The sequence below is a fragment of the Camarhynchus parvulus genome, chromosome 27, assembly GCF_901933205.1.
Source record: "Camarhynchus parvulus chromosome 27, STF_HiC, whole genome shotgun sequence".
NCBI classification, from domain to species: Eukaryota; Metazoa; Chordata; class Aves; order Passeriformes; family Thraupidae; genus Camarhynchus; species Camarhynchus parvulus.
This window is the reverse complement of record NC_044597.1, coordinates 3,105,519-3,123,876: the sequence shown is the minus strand read 5'-3', so window position 1 is coordinate 3,123,876 and position 18,358 is coordinate 3,105,519. Positions and strand designations below refer to the sequence as shown.

General features: G+C 53.6%; 3 protein-coding genes across 3 annotated transcripts; 1 reads left to right on the top strand and 2 right to left on the bottom strand.

Moving 5' to 3' along the window:
• Positions 1–208: 208 nt before the first annotated feature.
• NT5C3B (5'-nucleotidase, cytosolic IIIB) lies at positions 209–6,012 on the bottom strand. The gene is made up of 9 exons (XM_030966277.1): positions 5,813–6,012; positions 5,611–5,709; positions 4,910–4,979; positions 4,458–4,504; positions 3,950–4,035; positions 3,676–3,765; positions 2,409–2,571; positions 1,422–1,622; positions 209–1,189 (listed from the first exon to the last, which is right to left on the bottom strand). The coding sequence occupies exons 1-9, from the start codon at positions 5,813–5,815 to the stop codon at positions 1,079–1,081; spliced, it is 870 nt and encodes a 289-aa protein (XP_030822137.1). The 5' UTR covers positions 5,816–6,012; the 3' UTR covers positions 209–1,078.
• Positions 6,013–6,665: 653 nt separating this feature from the next.
• On the top strand, positions 6,666–11,137 carry KLHL10 (kelch like family member 10). The gene is given in 6 exon segments (XM_030966147.1): positions 6,666–6,998; positions 7,732–8,224; positions 8,227–8,295; positions 9,001–9,639; positions 10,075–10,224; positions 10,766–11,137. Coding segments are annotated over 6 exon segments (2,025 nt in total). The 5' UTR covers positions 6,666–6,696.
• Positions 11,138–11,453: 316 nt separating this feature from the next.
• On the bottom strand, positions 11,454–17,562 carry KLHL11 (kelch like family member 11). The gene is made up of 2 exons (XM_030966145.1): positions 17,054–17,562; positions 11,454–16,841 (listed from the first exon to the last, which is right to left on the bottom strand). The coding sequence occupies exons 1-2, from the start codon at positions 17,560–17,562 to the stop codon at positions 15,245–15,247; spliced, it is 2,106 nt and encodes a 701-aa protein (XP_030822005.1). The 3' UTR covers positions 11,454–15,244.
• Positions 17,563–18,358: the final 796 nt, after the last annotated feature.

Sequence of the window (18,358 nt, the reverse complement as noted above, 5' to 3'; positions counted from 1 at the left end):
AACATCCACTGGCTCTGGCAGGAGAAACCAAAATTCCCACCTGGGATCCTCCACCAAAGCCAACAGGGCTTTGCTCCAGCACCCAGTGAGGGCTGGGGGGCTCTGTGGGATGGGGATGGGGAGCAGCTGCCAGTGCCAGCCAAGGGAACAGAGCAGCTCCAGCCCCTCAGTGCTGGCTATGAACCAGACATGACTCAGCTTTAGCCAATGGTGTTTTTATTCCAAAACAGAACAAATCTGCTCTTCCCAAAGTCCCACATAACCAGAGGTTATACAGTAATAAAATGGTCTTTTTCCTATTGCTGCTCTGAGAGCCCAGGATCAGCCCAGAAATTTATCACACAAACAAAGTCGGGTAAAACATTGTTTAAAACTCAAAATGCTGCCATTGGCCTCTCTTTCCCTCATTCCCACCCTTCCTCCTCTGATCCCTGGCAGACAAACTCACTCCTGGCTTTGGGCAGCAGCAGCAGCCGAGCTCTGGGGCCTTCAGGGACGGCTGGAAAAGGGTTTTTTTCCCCACAATGAGCTGAGACACGAGGCCAGAGAGCTGCTGGTGTACATGGGGAATGTGGGGCTGGGTGATGTGATGGCCACACCAGCCTAGAGTCAGCCCCAGAGCTTTGAAGCCCACAGAAAACAGGACAAAGAGAGACTTTTGTTTTCTTAGCCAGGAACACAGTGACACATCTAAACTGGGTCTGTCTTCAGCCCATGGTAAATTATCTCCATTCCACCCTCATGAGGGTGGAATGAACAGTGCAGAACATCTCTGTCTGAAACATGGAATGGTTTGTTGTGGCCTCAGGAGGTGGCAGGGCTGAATTCCCAGTGGGATGAAGCCTGAGCAGGACAGAGTCAGTCTGGGTGGGGAACTGCAGAGCCAGGCAGAGCTGGGGAAAAGGGAAAGGAGAAGCTTCCTCCAGCTCACCTCTCCTGCTCCAGGGCTGGCTGAGGGCTCCAGTGAGATCAGCATGGAGCCCAGCCAGCAGCAGCAGCCCCCTCCAGCTGTGTCCTGGGCAGGACATTCCCTGCCCAGTGCCTGCTGGGTGGCTGGAGCTGGGACAGTGGCCCCAGCTCACGTCTCAGCCAGGAGGTACCGCAGGATCCCGTTCACCACGTCCAGGGTCTCATCACTCTCCAGCACAATGTCATAGGAATCCAGGTACTTCTTCCTCCTCTCTTCCACCTGCCAGAACAACAGCTGAGGGTCAGGATGACCAAAAAGGGGGTCAATAACTACCCTGAGCATTTCCCAGACACAGCAGGAGCTCAGCAGACACCCCCAGGTCCCTCTGCACACCCACAGGAGCTTGTATAAATCTCTTACATGCCCAAATCACTGGGGCAGCCCCCTGCCCCTCCCTGCTGGCACCTGGGGAAGGCTGCTAGGGAAGCACTGAACTGCTCCTCTCACGCACCTTGTCATTGAGAAAGCCAATCTTGAGGATGTTCTCCACGCTGGGGACACCATCTGCCATGGTCAGGTCACCCATGGAGTCCCCCAGCAGGATGATGCTGGTCCTGGTGCTCAGCTGCTGGAAGTACCCTGTGCCCTGCAGCACGGTGTTGTTCTTGTTGTAGGTGTGGATGAGGGGCCCCTTGAAGTGTGTGAGGACTCCCTGAGCACAGGGGACAGACAGGCAGACAGCTCTTAACCCCACGGTGTCACTGTTAATCATGTCCCAGTCCTCAGCCCCAGGCCCACACTGCCACTGTCATGTTTTCTGAAAAATCCCTTCACCAGGATTCTTCTCCTGGGAAGCTGAGAAGCCTCAGAGAAAAAGGAAAACAATAATTATCTGATTGCTTCTCCTGCAAACATTCCAAAGTTTTGCTGCTTTGGAATGTAGTTCGAAGACTGTTTATCCAACATGTGAATTGTTTTGACTTAATGACCAATCACAGTCAAGCTGTGTCAGACTGTGAAAAGAGAGTCATGAGTTTTTAATTAATATCTTGTTAAGCCTTCTGTAAGTATCCTTTCTCTACTCTTTAGTGTAGATGTAGATATAGATTTCTCTATATCTTTCAGTATAGAGAAATACATTACATTATTAGTATAGAGAATTATATTACATTATACTATACTATCTTTTAGTATAGCATAATATAATATAATATAATATAATATAATATAATATAATATAATATAATATAATATAATATAATATAATATAATATAATATAATATAATATAATATAATATAATATAATATAATATAATATAATATAATATAATATAATATAATATAATATAATATAATATAATATAATATAATATAATATGCCTTCTAAGAACATGGAGTCAGATTCATCGTTTCCCCCTCCAACAGGGGACCCAGAAAATACCACACCACACCACTCTCCTCATACACTCAGCACTCAGGTGCAAGGCAAGAACTCACCTCATCACTGAAGCCCATGTAGTTGGACACCACGTTGACATTGGGGTAGAAGACGTTGGCCTGACGGATGATCTCCTCCAGGATATCCCCAACCCCAGCAGAGAAGATGAACAGGGGGATGTTGTTCTTATGCAGCTGATCAAAGAACTCCTTGAAGCCATCCCTAGAGCAGCAGGGTGCATTGCCCAGGGCTGTGTTTCCAGCTCACAGAGCGGTGTCCTGTGCTGGCAGCAGGCTCAGCCCAGCTCCTGCTCCTGCCCAGCACTGCCCAAACAGAAGCTCTGCAGACAGCACGAGCTCTCTGTGCCACCAGCACACCCGTGGCCTTCCCTGTGCAGAGCCCCAGAGCTCTGGGGGCTGCAGCTGGGGGGGTTGCTTGTGGGAGCATGGAGCACTCCAGCCGCTCGCCTGGCACCTCCTGGGCACAGCAGCTGCTCAGCAGGGGCACAGGGCACAGCCTGCCCACACACACCCACGGCACTGGGAGATGTGAACAGGTCAGACTGGCTGGGAGGATGATCAGAACAACCTGTGGCTCTCCCCAGTCTGCCAGGACACAATTCCATGCAGAAGTGGAACTTGGCTCATGAAAAGCCATCTCCTCCCTGAGGCTGGCAGCAACCTGGCAGAGCCCAGCTCCCTGAGCCAGCCTTAGGGCCACAGCTGCCAGATCAGCTTCAGCAGTGAGTTCTAGCACAACATTTTTGTGCTGTGGGTGAGATCTGCTGCTGAGCCAAGGCTCTGCATAAGGCTTGGCAGCTGCAGTGCAAAGAACACAGCTCTGCTGGGAGCAGGGAGCTGCACCCTGCCCTGCAAATGGGGGGCTGTGCCCAGCACCAGCCCCTCAGCTGCCCCTTGCCAAGGCCCAAGAGAGGGGCAGGGGTTTCAGAGCAGGAAGGGAGCAGCCTGCAGCCAAGGAGTGAGCTCAGGCTGTGTCTCGTGGTCTCACTTTGTTAAACTCAGCCTCAGGGAGTGAGCAAGGGAGGCTGGCACTGGTCACAGGGCTGGAGAGCAGTGAGCAGAGCACTGGCTACCAGGGCAGGAGAGAAGGGCTGTGGGCAGCCAAGGTGTCCAAGATGCCCACATCCCCCAGCCCAAACCTCAACATCACATCCCCCAGCCCAAACCTCAGCATCACATCCCCACGTACTCAAACCTCAGCATCACATCCTCATGTGCCCAAACCTCAGCATCACATCCTCATGTGCCCCAACCTCAGCTTCACATCCCCACCCTGTACCTCAGCATCACAACCCCCAGCCTGTACCTGAGCATTGCTTCTGACTCTCTGACAATCTGGGCTATGTCACTTTTGTGGATCTTCTGCTGCACCAGCAGCTCATGGGCCTTGGTCCACCTGTATTTGATGTGGGAAAGGCAGCAGTGACAGAGGTGCCAGGCAGAGGCCCTCAGCAGTCACAAACAACAATTAAACCTTGTGGGATCGCTGCCAAGGCCAGGGATGATTCAAGCCCTATGTCCTGAAGTCCTCAGGGACAAGAGGTTGTCAGGACAAGGTCAAGATCACAAACAGCACTCACCACTCCACCATGAGGGGACGTTTCTCTTCCAGGGTCCGGTTGGGATCTATTTCTATGGGATAGTAATAGTGGAGCAGATCCTTCAGCTACAGAGAGAAAAGGAACAAAGTGAACATCAGCTCTAAAGAGAGTAAACAAAACTAGCATTTCTGAAGTTCTCCAAAGCATTGCTCTTCCTAAACACAGCCAAGACCGTGTCACTGAGCAGCTTCTCTCTGAGCATACCTGGAACTCTCAGCAGCCTGGCTGGCCCTCACCTCACCCCAAATGCTGCAGGTACAAACAACCCTCCCCTTCTTCCTCTTATCAAACTGAAACACTCACAGCTGCACATGCAAATTCGAGTTCCCTTTTTAACTTCTCCTCTGTCACAGCTGGCTGAAATGCAGCCTGGACACTTTCTCACCCCATCCTGGCAGCCACCACAGGTGGGAGAGCAGCCACAGCAGCCAGTGTGACCTCCCAGTGACAGGTACAACAGGCACCAAGCCTTACACACAGCACCCACCTTCTTCTTGCCATCCTCACTGATAACACGGCTGGTATCAAGGATATCTGCAAAGAAAACAAAATGATGCAGCACAGAATCATACACAGAATTTCTACAGCAACTTCCTTACATCTCAGTGCTGGCTCTTCCCACTACAAGCCGTGGTGACACTGTGACCTGAGCACAGGCTCGTTGTGGGGTGCCAAGGCAGTGGCCCCAACTCTGAGCCCCTGGCAGCAGCCTCGGTGCCCGTGGGCAGTGGGATGAAGGCACCAGCCCAGGAGCTGGCTCCTGCCTCCTGCAGTGGGCAGCTGGCACCGGGCAGTGAGGCCCAGACCCGCATGGGGGAGGACAGGATGGAGCGGCCAGGCTTGGCAGAGCAGGGCACAGGGGATGACAGGAGCCACATCAAATACAAACATAGAAACCAAACAGAACCAGCAACAGTGAAAACAACGGCTTCCACTCACTGTGAGACGTGGGGCAGCGCCTGCCATTGCAACCAAACCTGCTCAGCGTCATGTCAAAGTCAGAAATGACCTGGAAGAGGGGAGAAAAACGAAATCCCTGCATGACCCAGTGCATTCTGCAGTGACCAGAGAGAGCCCAAGGTGCCCCCAGCACCACCAATCTCCCGTGACCACCCTCCCAAACCCCGGAGCTCTTATCAGCACCGAAGAGCGGCTTCACCCCGCCTGGGCGGGGCAGGGGGCTGGGGACTGGCGCACAGTTCATGTTTCACAACCGGGAGCCAAAAGCTCCGTCCGGAGGGAGCCACCAGCCCCGAACTCCCTCTCCTCTGGGGCTTCTCCTTCTCCAGCCGCAGGCGCTGCCCCGCGGGGCTGGGAGAAGCCGGGCCGGGACCGGGGGACAAGGACAGGGCGGCTGAGCAAAGGACAGAGCACGGGAGATGCCCAACGGGGCTGGGGGATGAGGAAAGGGCAGCTGAGCAAAGGACAGAGCACGATGACCCGCGGGGCTGGGAGAAGCCGGGTTGGGACCGGGGGACAAGGAAGGGGCTGCTGAGCAAAGGACAGAGCAGGCGCGATGCCCAGCGGGGCTCGGAGACCAGAGCGGGAGACCAGAGACCAGGGCCGGGACCGGGGGACAAGGACAGGGCGGCTGAGCAAAGGACAGAGCAGGGCCGATGGATGCCCCGCGGGGCCGGTACCTGCAGTTTGGCCACCCCCTGCTCCCGGAGAGCCTGGATGATCTCCCGCACACGCTCGGGCTGCCGGATCCGGACCGTGGCTTTCTGCAGCTCGGGCACCTGCGGGCAGAGACCCCGCTCGGTGCCGCGCCGGGCTCCCCCAGCTCCGGGGGCACCGAGCCCCTCCGGGTCCCGCTGTCCCGGCCCGCAGCCCCGCTCTCACCATCTCCGCTCGCTCCGCTCGCTCCGGGCCGCGCAGCCGCGGGGCGGGACCGGAACGGGGCCCGGGACCGGAACGGGGCTCGGGGGCGCCGGGCGGGGCTCCGGGACCGGAACGGGGCCCGGGACCGGAACGGGGCTCGGGGGCGCCGGGCGGGGCTCCGGGAGCGTTCCGCGGTTGCTGCGGCCGGAGAACCGGAGAATCCTCCCGTGCTCCGCCCCGCTGCGGCTCCGAGCGGCGGTTGCGTTTCCCCCGCGACGAACCGGAAAGGCCAGATATGTTAAAAATATTTTCTTTTAAATAAAAAAAAAAAAAAGAAAGAAAAGTCGCCGGCCGGGCTCCCGGCACTGAACTGCTCCGCACACGGGAACATTGAGAGCCTGAGTCACAGAACGCTGGGGGGAGAAGCCCTCAAAGAACCATCCCCCAGCATTGCCAAGGCCACCAGTGACCGATGGCCCTAAGTGCCACATCCGCAAGACCTTTAAACCCCTCCAGGCTTGAGGATTCACCACTACTGCCCTCGGCAGAGCTAAACAGGCCTTTCGGGGAAAAAAAAAATCCCAACATTTGCAATATACAACCTAAACCTCCCCTGGCACAACATCAGTGACAAAGCAGCAGGGACAGTGTGTGTGACAGCATCGACATGAGCAGGACTGTACCTCAGCTTCCTCCTGGGGGGCACAAGGCACTTCAGCAGTGGTTCATGCCCACCTTTGGGGACAGTGAAACATTCCTGAAGGGCTGCCAGGAGATCGAGCTCATGGCTGGTTCTGCTCCACCAAGACAGTGCAGGTCCAGGAGCCAGCATAACCCGGGATGTAGGGAAGCAAGGCCTGGGGGCAACCACAGAATGCTGGGCCTGGGTCACCCCTGCATCTGTGATGTCATTATGGGGCACAGTCCAGAACCAGCAAGGGGGTTCAGTGCTGGATGTTTGGGGACAACACCAGAGTGCTCCACACACCTCAGCAAGGTCCACTGCCTCTGGCCCCAACGTGCGGGATAGCTTGGCACCTAGCAAATATTCATCCTCCACCATGGAGAGGAAGATGAGCGATAGGAGTTGCAGCATCTCCAATGAACTCCGCCTGGAAGGGAGATTCTGTGATGTGATCATCAGTGTAGATGGGGTGGAATTCAAGGCTCACAAGCTCATCCTCTCTTGCTGCAGTATCTACTTCAGGTCAGTCCTTGAAGCACAAGGGGATGGGGACAAACAGTATGCCCTGACTGAGGTCACCCCACCTCAGCACTTCTCCAGGACTTCCACCTGCCCTGAGCCCCTCACCAAGTGATTTCCCACAGTCCTCACACCTCCCTGAACACCAGGATTAATCCACACATCAGTGGCTCTTGGCAGTGGTGTCAGAGGAGCCCCAGACACAGTGCAGGGCTGGAGCCTGGCCAGCCTGGCCCAGCTGCCACGGGGCAGCTTTGCCTTCCCCATACCCTGTGACTCTCTGGGGTTCCAGACCAAGTGTTGGTGCTGCACCTGTGTTGGGGAAACCCCACCCCAGCATCAGTCTGGGCTGGGGGATGAATGGATTGAGGGCAGCCCTGGGAAGAAAGACTTGGGGTGCTGGTGGGTGAGAGGCTGAACACGCCCTGGCTGAGTGCACTGGCTCCCAAAACCCCCCCATTGTCCTGGGCTCATCCCCACAGCATGGGCAGCAGGCAGTGGGGGGATTCTGCCCCTCTGCTTCTCTCAGGTAAAACCCCTGCCCTGCTGCCTCCAGCTCTGGTATGCTCCAGAGGCTGTGTCTCCTTTTTCAAACAACCAGCAAGAAAACCATTAACCAATAAACCATGGGGCCTTCCAGAATGGCTCCTACCAGTGCCAAAACTGGTGCCCTGGGGGCAGGGGGAGCACCGGGGATTCAGGGGCAGGGTTTAACACAGCAACACCATGTTTTCAGGACTCTGTTTACCAACTGGGACAGCGCAGGCAAGATGGTCTATCAAATCCCTGGCATTTCAGCTGAAATGATGGGTCTCATCATCAATTACGCCTACACCGGGACAGTACCGATCACAGAGGACAACGTTGAGAGTTTGCTGGCTGCAGCAGATCAGTTCAATGTCATGGGCATCGTCAGCCTGTGCTGTGAGTTCCTCAGTTCCAGGCTGTGCTTTGAGAATTGCATTGGCATTTGCAGACTCACTGACTATTACCACTGCCCCGACCTGCGCGCAGCTGCCTGCGTGTACATCCTGCATCACTTCGAGGAGGTGTCCCAGGTGTCTGAGGAGTTCCTAGACCTCTCTGCCGAGGAGCTGGCACACATCATTGAGAAGGATGAGCTTAACGTGCGGCGAGAAGAAGCCGTGTTTGAGGCTGTGCTGAGGTGGATCGCTCATGACCCGCAGAACAGGAGGCAGCACATCGCCTGCTTGCTCAGCAAGGTGGGTGCGGTGCAGTGCAGCTTTGGAGCTGCCCCCAAAGTCTACCGAGGGGGAAACCATCAGTGTCTATTGGAATAATTACCAATTTTGCTGGACAGAATGTGCCTGAGCTTGTCTGGCCCTTGCTGCTGAACCAAATAGCGGCGCTGTGATGTTTCACCCCACAGACACCTTTGGCTGGCTGGTGTGTGGTGTTTCACCCCACAGACACTTTTGGCTGGCTGGGTGTGTGGTGTTTCACCCCACAGACACTTTTGGCTGGCTGGGTGCTGCAGCTGAGCGTTTGGAGGAAAGTCCAGGCCTGCAGGAGCTCTGGTGGTGGTGGGATGGAGCTTCCCCCCATAACAGGGGCTGCTCCTTGGGTTTACCTCTGGTGGAGAAGCTTTAAGGCGATGGTGAAGGAAAGGAGTCAGTTCTGATGGAGGGTTTAGATCCAGAGCTTTATTCTGGCCCACAGGCCTCTGGATGCAGCACCAGCTCCAACAGAACTCCCTGAGCCGGTGGTTGCTGCTCCTTTAACCCCAGGAGAGGGGCAGGGAAGGGGTAGGGAGCCACCAACCAGGTACAGGAGGGGAGGGACAAAGGGACAAAGGACACCTGGATGGCCCAATGTCCCTACAGGGGTAGAGGGCATCCTTTGAATCTGCCAATCACTCGATGCCCTTCTGGAATTCCAGGATTGACAGACAGTGCTGGGAGGGGAAAGGAGAGGTGACTGACACACCTGGGGAAGGAACCTTCAGGGAGAAATCCGGGGTATCTGAGGCAAACCACGACATCACACTCCTCCTTGCCTGTTTCAGGTTCGACTGGCACTCCTACAATCCGACTACTTCATGAACAACGTCAAAGCTCACGAGTACGTGAAAGACAACGCCAACTGCAAAGATCTCATCATCAGTGCCCTGTCCGAAATCTACGACCTGAACTCCTACGGCCAGAGTTCCTCAGTCAACGCCAACCCCCTCACCCGGCCGCGCCTGCCCTACGCCATCCTCTTTGCCATCGGGGGCTGGAGCGGCGGCGGCGCCACCAGCGCCATCGAGACCTACGACGGCCGCACTGACAAGTGGCTGAACATCCCCTGGGAGCAGGAGAGCCCTGTTGCCTATCATGGCTCTGCTTATTTGAAAGGCCACGTCTACGTGATCGGTGGATTCGATGGCACGGATTATTTCAACATCGTCAAACGCTTCGATCCGCTCCAGAAGACGTGGCAGCAGGTAGCGCCCATGCACTCACGGCGCTGCTACGTCAGCGTCACTGTTGTGGACAACTTCATCTATGCCATGGGAGGGTTTGATGGGTACATGAGGCTCAACACAGCGGAGCGGTATGACCCAGACACCAACCAGTGGACCCTGATCACCCCCATGCACGAGCAGAGGAGCGACGCCAGTGCAACCACGCTGAATGGAAAGGTAAGCTGACCACAGCTAAGAGAAGTTCAGGTTGCAGTATGAAGAAAGTTCACATAAACCTTCACTAAATTTGTAACACTTAAAATTATAACAATTCATTAAATCCTGGAGCTGCAGATATAAAGCAGCCTACCTGGTGTGGCAGTAACCAGGAGTACAAAAACTCTTCCAGAGCTGCTGCCAACCTGGTGCCCAACAGCCCTTTTCCTGGCCATAGGTGCAATACCAGGCCTGTCTGCTTCATGCAGCTTGGAAAATCAAGAGTAGGAATCTTGCTGGCATCAACTCTTTGCACTGCTGCTACTCTGAACCCAGGATGACAAGACCATTCCCACTCTAAAACAAAACACCCCAAAAATCCTGCTACACCATTCATGTTTCCTCACCAAGGGTCTAACCACCCCATTCACACTTTCCCACCTCTCCTGTCCCCAGGTGTACATCTGTGGTGGGTTTGATGGTGATCAGTGCCTCAGCTCAGCTGAAGTGTTCAACCCCACCACAAACCAGTGGTCCCTGATCGCCCCAATGAGCAGCAGGAGAAGTGGAGTTGGGGTGATGGCGTATGGGAACCAGGTGTACGCGGTAAGGGCCAACACCACCCAGCACTGCAGTCCTTTGGGTGGCTGCAGCTCCCACTTCTCCAGGGTGACCATGTGTTTATGTGAGGTTTAGGGAAGTCAGAGCCAGAACGGTTGATGCACTTCCTGAGAATGTTATCACCCATCACACGCTTTTGAGTACAAAAAGGGTGTTTGGCAATGTTTAAGCAGCTGCAGCAAAGAACATAATTTCTGCCGCTGCCAACAACATCAGCAGCGCAGAGCAGGGACTTGGGCCTGCTCATCCATTGTTTATCCTCTCCATGGACTGCATCCAGCCTCTGGAGAAATGTCAAAATTGACAGTTGCATAAAGTGCTTTGGAAAGCTCCTCGGAGAGCAGGGAGCAATAAGCAAGAGCCATGCTCAGAGATCTGGGGCTCTCTGCCATGCTCAGAGGTCTGGTGCTCTCTGCCATGCTCAGACTGCAGCCAGGGAGGCAGGAGCAGTTCCCATCTCACTATGCCTGCCAGGACCTGCCTGAGGAAAGGCCCCTCTCAATCTTTGTCCCTCTGGCATTGACAGGTCGGAGGGTTTGACGGGAACAGCCGGCTGCAGAGCGTGGAAGCGTACAACCCCATCGCCAACGCCTGGCACGCCGTGCCCTCCATGCTAAACCCACGCAGCAACTTTGGCATTGAGGTGATGGACGGCCTCTTGTTTGTGGTTGGGGGCTTCAATGGGTTCAGCACCACCGTTGCCACCGAGTGCTATGAGGAGGACACCAACGAGTGGTACGATGCCCACAGCATGGGCATCACCCGCAGCGCCGTCAGCTGCTGCGTGGTGCCAGGACTCTCCAATGTCATGGAATACATCGCCAGGCAACACTACTACCAGCACAGCTCCTCCATGGACATCTTGTTCACCAGCTCAACTCGGAGCTCGCCGTTGTAAATAGTTCCCCTTAGCTAGGAGTGTTGTGATCAGCCATCACTGGATGCTTGTGTAAATAGTTCTGCGTATCTAATAAAGTCTTCTGAGCATCCCACCACTGGATGCCTGTGTAAATAGTTCTCTTTTAGCTAATAAAGTCCCCATGGCAGCAAGGGAGAATGTTCTCTTGTTCTAAAATAGAAACAACTGTAACAGGCCAAAAGGATCATTAGGAGTTCAAATTTTCACTCAACAGCACTACCCAGTGTATCAGCCACACCCTATACATTAACTTAAAAAAACCAAAACCACAACAGAATGCTAGAGAAATAAAAGGTTTATTTTCATTAATTCACCTCTTACAATAAACTTTAGTACAGTGTATTTAAGGTCAAGAACAGGACAGCAGGAGCTGTTTCAAAGGGCCTATGACACACACAACTTTACCTCACAGGTAAGGACAGGAGGGCTGCTCCCCAGGAAACTGCTGTCCCTCTGTTAATATGCCAGGAGAGCAGAGCTGCTGCAACCCACAGTGACATGGACCCATGAGGAGAATCTGACTATTAATGGTCATCAAACAGCTTGTTAGTTCCACACTCTACATTCATATTAGTAACAGGGTTAGATCCTCAAGAGCACCCGTTTTATCAGATTCCACGCAGGACTGTCAAATGGGAGATGGCTTGTAACCCAACCTAAGGTAGACAGAGTTGAAAATAAATCCAAGCCACAGACCACTTTCTTTACACTTGCTTTTCAAAGCCCATTGGATGTTACAACATCCTGTTACAAGGCTGTAATATGAGTAACATAAAAAGTTCTAATTCCTTGGGACTGGGTTTGTTTACAGCCACTAGGGTATTTCACAACACAAAAGATGAGCCAAGAGTTTGGATTTTAATATTTACTGTAATGGAGAAAAATGTCATTGCAATAGTCAAGCAGAATGCTGGGTACAGTTGTTCACAGCACATGTAACATGTTTGCTTCATCTCTGGAATGGACTCCCACTGTGTGCAAGGGAGTCATTAAAAACACAACCCCTGGCTACTAATGGAGTATCCAGGTAGTTATAAAATATTATGTACACATATGGCCCCTGGGAGTTACTAAAGTTACCAACCACCTGGCAGGTGGTAAAGAAAAGCAGAAAGCCAGGACACGACATGTGTGTTTGGTGGCAGGTATCAGGACAGGTGTAGAGATGTGATTGTCCTAAGGAGAGGAAAACTCCCACCAATGTCCTTTTCCCTCAGTGAGGCAGCAGTCAGCCTTCTCACCCTTACTGAACACACACTGGGATCCTGCTGACAGCTGAGCAGCCTCCAGAAACACATGAGGAATTCCCAGGCTTTTGTTTATGGGATCATTTGATAAACACCCAGCAAGATATGGTGGTCAAGGGCACAAGGAAACTGTTATGGATTCACAGGCTTGTGGGCTAAACTGCAGCCAGAGCCATGAATGCAATTCTCCCACCACCTCATGTGCTGCAATGGATTATTTGATATATTAGTCACAAACCACAGCAGTGCCACTGGTCCCCTGGGATTCAAGGCTAAAAAACCCCAACTGCTTAACACTATCCCAGAACTGGCAAAGCAAACATTGAGAGCAGCCTGTGCTGCTGCCAGCCCCCACCCCAAGCACATGGAGGGACAGCAAAGCACACACAGCATGCAGCTGGCACACATGGGTTACCTGTCCAGGGATGGGGCTGGGCTCACACTGGCTCTCAGGGGAGTGCTTTGAGTAAATGCCACAGCTTGTCCATCAGCCCAAAGTCCTCCTGGGAAGTGCAATATCAATTTTGCTTAGAAAAAGCAAGACCGCAAGGTTTGTTCTTGCCTCTTTGTTGCACAGTGCCATGCATTAAATATTCAGCTCCTATTCCAACTGAAAGAACCATCTTGGTGTTTCTGCCTACAGATTGTCTGTATTTGAGGATAGACTACAAGAGAGCTTGGAGAGAGCTGTGGTGGTGACCTACCACTCTCCAACTGCCTGTTTAATCCTGCCAGCTGGTTCAGCAGGGTGGAGGACATGAATCCCTCTAAAGTATCTTAAAATCAGCTCCCACAAATTGCTGTTACATTGATGGATTCAGCACCAGAGGCATTTGCACTTTATCACAAACTGCTGCAGGAGCAGCAATTCTGCACCTACTCCAGCCAGACCTGCAAGACTCCATGGATCAACCCCCAGCTTACAAGCCTGCAGCAGCTGTTTGGGAACAGTCACCTGCAAACATCACCTTAAACCCACCTACTTCCTCTTGCATGAAGCCAGTGGTACAGACTTCACCTGCCCAACAACCAAACAGGCAAAGAAAATAAAACATGGTTACCACAGAGGAGTAAACCAAGACAAACTGCTCAGAATTTCAAGTTTGGTAGTTTTTTTAACTAAGGCTGGAGACTCTCTCACAAACAGACAAGTTGTTGATATCAAAGTGGCCCACGAACCACAAAGTGGAGCTTTAAGAGACGTACACATCAGAGAAACCTTTACACACTGAGTGGTGGAAAGACTTACCCCAAGTTTCAGATATGATCTGGGCTGCCTGTTGAACTAGAAAAGGAGAATGAGCAGCTCAGGAAGCAAAACAAGACCAAAACAAACCCCAAATTGGTTAAAAGTTCTTTGCAAAGAACTCACCCACAGCAAAACCACCAGCAAATCATCAACAAACCAAGAACAGTAACAGATTTTCCAGAAAGGTTTGCCTACACAAATTTTGTAATACCCAGGTTACTCCTCCCATTCCCTTCCCTAAGATCCTGAGTTAAGACTGCATGGAAAAACCTGGAACATTCAAAAGAAGGGAAGGATGAGGAGAAAAGGAGGTAGGAAGTATGCACTGAAACTGTTGGTAAATGAAAGGGTCCTGGAGCTTCTTGGACTGGGGAGGAGTGCTCAGTGGGACAGAGAGGCAGGGATACCCCAAAGGGATTATCCCACATTCTGTTCCCTGGGAGTGCAGCAGAAAGCAATCCAGAGCCAATCAGGGCACTGGCATGTACAGACACCTCAAAATGCCAAAAGGTGTTTAAATGAGCTTAAATCTCACCCCACAGCAAGTGGGGAAATTCAGATCCCTGGAGACTGAAAGCCCAGCTCTCCACCCTGCAGGAGCACAGCTGCTGGGAGCCCCTTGGGACAGCACAGGAGGGCAAAGGCTTCTGATTGTCAGAGAGAGGCTGGGAACAGCAGGGGCTCTTTCATCACTTTTCACTAGAATGAAAACGTGCAACATTTGAGAAGAGACCTACAAGTAGCCCCGGTTTCACTATATTCCCATGAAATAATCCCACTCTCACTGATCCACTCTGACAGAACTAAACAACCAGTGTGGGTGGGTGGCTCATGGCCGGGTGTCACTCCTTTGCTCAGGCTGTTGACCCAAGTTTTTGAGTCAGAGACAGACTCAAACCTGCAATACACCTGAAAAAAATCCACTGCCTCAAGCTCTCTTTTAGCAAGTGTTTTGTGTCCAACCAATCATCCATTTATAAACAAACTCTGCAGCCTCTCTACAACACACAAATACAAAATATTTAATACACATAGAAACATCCTGAAGTAATTTCATAAAGATTGTGCTTTTGTTTCATACAGAGCTATTGCACTTGCCTCCAGCTTGGGAAAGCCAAGTACACCAACACCAATCCTGTGAAGTTTAGTCACTGAGGAGAGAATCAAAGGAATGTCAAGAGATAAGTGCAAATGAAACAGGTGCTTTCAAGCACACACAAATGTAACCACTAAATTATTAAGAGAGAGATCTTTGATTTTCCAAGGAGAACTGTTAGAGACTAACTCTACAGAAATCCTTGGAACCAAAGATCTGAGGAAAGAAGTAACAGGCTTAATGCTCCCAGAGACATTTCACAGCCCGATACAGGCTACAGCTTTTCCCTGGGCATCATTAAGGAATACTGTTTGGATTCATGGAGTGTCTCAATTCCCACCCACCCTCAACTTCTGAGCTTCTGAATTTTCAGTACACAACAGATGCTGGTTTTATGCATCAAATCAAATCCACACCCTCATGTCTTATAAAGACACATCAAGCCTAACAAATGGGTTTATTTCCTAGGCTCATCAGGAGTGATACTGCAGACACTAGCACTCGATCTGGGAGCGCGGCATCCTCCGTAAGCTCAGGGAGTATCGGTGGATCTCCTGCATCTGCCTTTCCTGCATCTGCCTGATTCTATCTTTTTGCCACATGAGATTTTGTGGCATGGGGTACCTCTGTGTTCCCTGCAGGCACCTGAAGGGGATTCTCACGTGGCAGGCAGTGGCTCTGCAGCGGGGCTGTGGCATTGGGGGCAGGAGCATCCAGCGCTTGCGCTCGGCGCAGTAGCGATAAGCCTCCTTCCTGTACTGCTTGTCAATGTCATCGCTGTTCTTCCACCCCCCAATGATAAACACGTCATCTTTGTAGTAACAAATAGCTGCTCCTTCAATGCTCAGCACCTCAGGGGGCAAGGATTCCAGGATTTCATCCGAGGCCCTGCTGGAGATCTTTCCCTTGGCCTCCTCGTTGTCTATGGGGTAACTCTTGGGGCAGCACGATGCTGTGTGGTAGAAGTTGGTGCTGGCAACAGACATCTGGAAGGAGCAGTAGTTGTCGATGAGGGGCAGGGATTCCACGTCCTGCCACTGCCTGGTTTCAGCATCATATCTGATAATAACAGCCCTGAGCCCGTCCTCGCTGTCACTGTCAACCGGGGTGCGGGCGGCCACGTACACGTACCGGTCCTCCACGGAGACAGCCTTGACATCCCGCAGGATCTTTGGTGCCGACTCCAGGTTCAGCCATTTGTCCTGTTCAGGATTATAAATGGCCACATCTTTAAAGCCTGGACTGAAATTGCCGTGCCCACCAATACTGTACAAGTTGCCTTTCACTTCAGTAAGGCCAAAGGAATGCTTCCTGGTGATGAGGTTTGAAACCTGCTCCCAAATATTTCTGTTTGGATTGTACCTTTCCACAGTCTTGGCAAAGCCCGGTTCCATGGAGCCGGCCACATACACGTAGGACTCTGTCACGGCCACAGCGTGCCCATCCAAGTGGTTGTGGATGTGAGGCAGGTTGACCCACCTGTCCTCGTCGATGAAGTAGCCCACACACTCGCTCAGGTAGTCGCCACCCTCGGACACGCCGCCAATGACCATGATGACATCCATGTTCTGGCCGAAGCGCGGCAGCAGCGCAGCGGGGCAGGCCGAGTGCTGCAGGTTCCCTGACTGCAGGTTCTCAGAGCGCAGGGCATGGCTCTCCACGGCCTCGGACACCAGCTTCACACAGGCCTCGTTGCTCGACACCAGCCGCTCAGATTTCACGTGGCGAGTCAGGTATGTGGGTTTCATCTGAGACAATCTTAGCAGCTTAAAGAGATCTTCGAAGTACCTCTCTCTTTCCTCAGGGCTCTTCTGAACCCACTTCAAAACAGTCTCAAAGAGGATTTCTTCAGAGTCCACCGTGATCTCTGAGTCTGAGAGCCAGTCCCGGACAAGGTGAAATGGCAAAGTGTAGAACTCCTCATCTTGGATGACTTTGTGGAAGTTTCTCCTGATCATATCCTGCGCTTTGAGGGCCAGCTGATTCAGGGAATACATGTGGGCCAAGCTGTGAACCGCCACACAGTTGGAAAGGTTCAGCTTCTTCTTCAGAAACTCTCCGCAGAAATCCTTCAACCGGGTCAGCAGAAACCTACAGACAAACAAGGGAGTTATACATCCCTGGAGGTGTTCCAGGCCAGGCTGGATGGGGCTTGGAGCAACCTGGGATAGTGGAACGTGTCCCTGCCCATGACAAGGGGTGGAACGAGATAAACTTCTAAGGTCCCTTCCAACCCAAACCAATCTGTGATCCTCTGATGCTGTGGCCCGGTCCTTGCCAGCCCCCGCCGGGGCCGCACTTACCTGTCCGCCATCTCCAGCACCTCATGGACGTTGCCGGGGCTCACGCGGATGGTGCCGGTGTACATGAAACCGATAACGGCCTCCACCGTGTCGGGGTCGGGGCCGCCCTCCGAGCTCCACTTCTGCAGCTCCACGCGACCCGAGCGCGACTCCGCGAACCCCCCCGAGAGCAGCGGCGTGAAGTATTCGGTGGCGGCGGCCAGGACGGACCGGTGAGCCCGGTACTCGCGGGCCATGCCCGCGCCGCCGAAAGCCAGCGTGATGTCGCAGTACAGGCCGTGGCGGCGCTGCTCGTTCTGCCGCCAGGCCAGGTCGGAGCAGTGCGCCGGGCACCCGAACTCCTCCGCCTCAGCCTCCCCGTCCGCCGCGCTGCCCCGCGGGGCCCCGCGCTCCGCCTCGGCCGCCGGCGGGCCAGGACCGAGGCCGGGACCGGGGCTGGGGCCGGGGCTGGGACCGGGCTGCGGCTGCGGCTGCGGACAGGCCGCGGCCGCCGCCATCTTGTCGGACATGGCGGGCGGGGCGCAGCGCCGCCCCCTGGCGGGGAGAGCGCGCGCTGCAGGGCAATGGCGGCGGCGCCGGGAGAGGAGCAGCGGCGCCGTGAGGGGAGCGGCGGCCAGCGCAGCGCCCGGGGCCCGGCCCCTCGGCGCGGCACCCCACGAGAGCCCGCCTCCCCTTAACTCGAGACCCCCATACAGCCCGGGAGCCGCCGGGACGCCGCGTCCCCTCACCCCGGACCCCTCGGGACTTTGCCGTATCTCCCATCCCCTCAGGCCAGGACCCCCCGCATCTCCATCCCCCCAGCCCGGAGCCCCCGGGACGCCGCGTCCCCTCACCCCGGACCCCTCGGGACTTTGCCGTATCCCCCATCCCCCCAGCCCGGAGCCCCCGGGACCCCGCGTCCCCGTCGTGGCGGGGCTCTGGTGCCTCGGGTGCCACGGACCAGAGCCAGGCCCTTTCCTCTCGGTGCCTCAGGCAATCCTCATCCTTTTCTTCTTCCCCGTGCCCTCCCCTGCAACTGAGCAATTAGGAATTCTCTCACTCCATGGTACGTTGGGTTTTTAATTACAACGCAGTGAGCTGTATAGGTGGTTATTTCATGTTTGCTATACATACAGCACAGTTCTCTAACTCTTGTATAATGCTATCATAACTAGCTTGTGGCCTTCTGTTTATTCTCTACTTAATTCAAGTTTTATATTTTTGACCTTTTTTTCACCAAAGGTGAAATCTGTATGCAGTTTGATTTTTATTTCTCCTCTTTTAAACCACCTGAAACAGACCCTGAGGAGTAATTGCTTTGAAGGC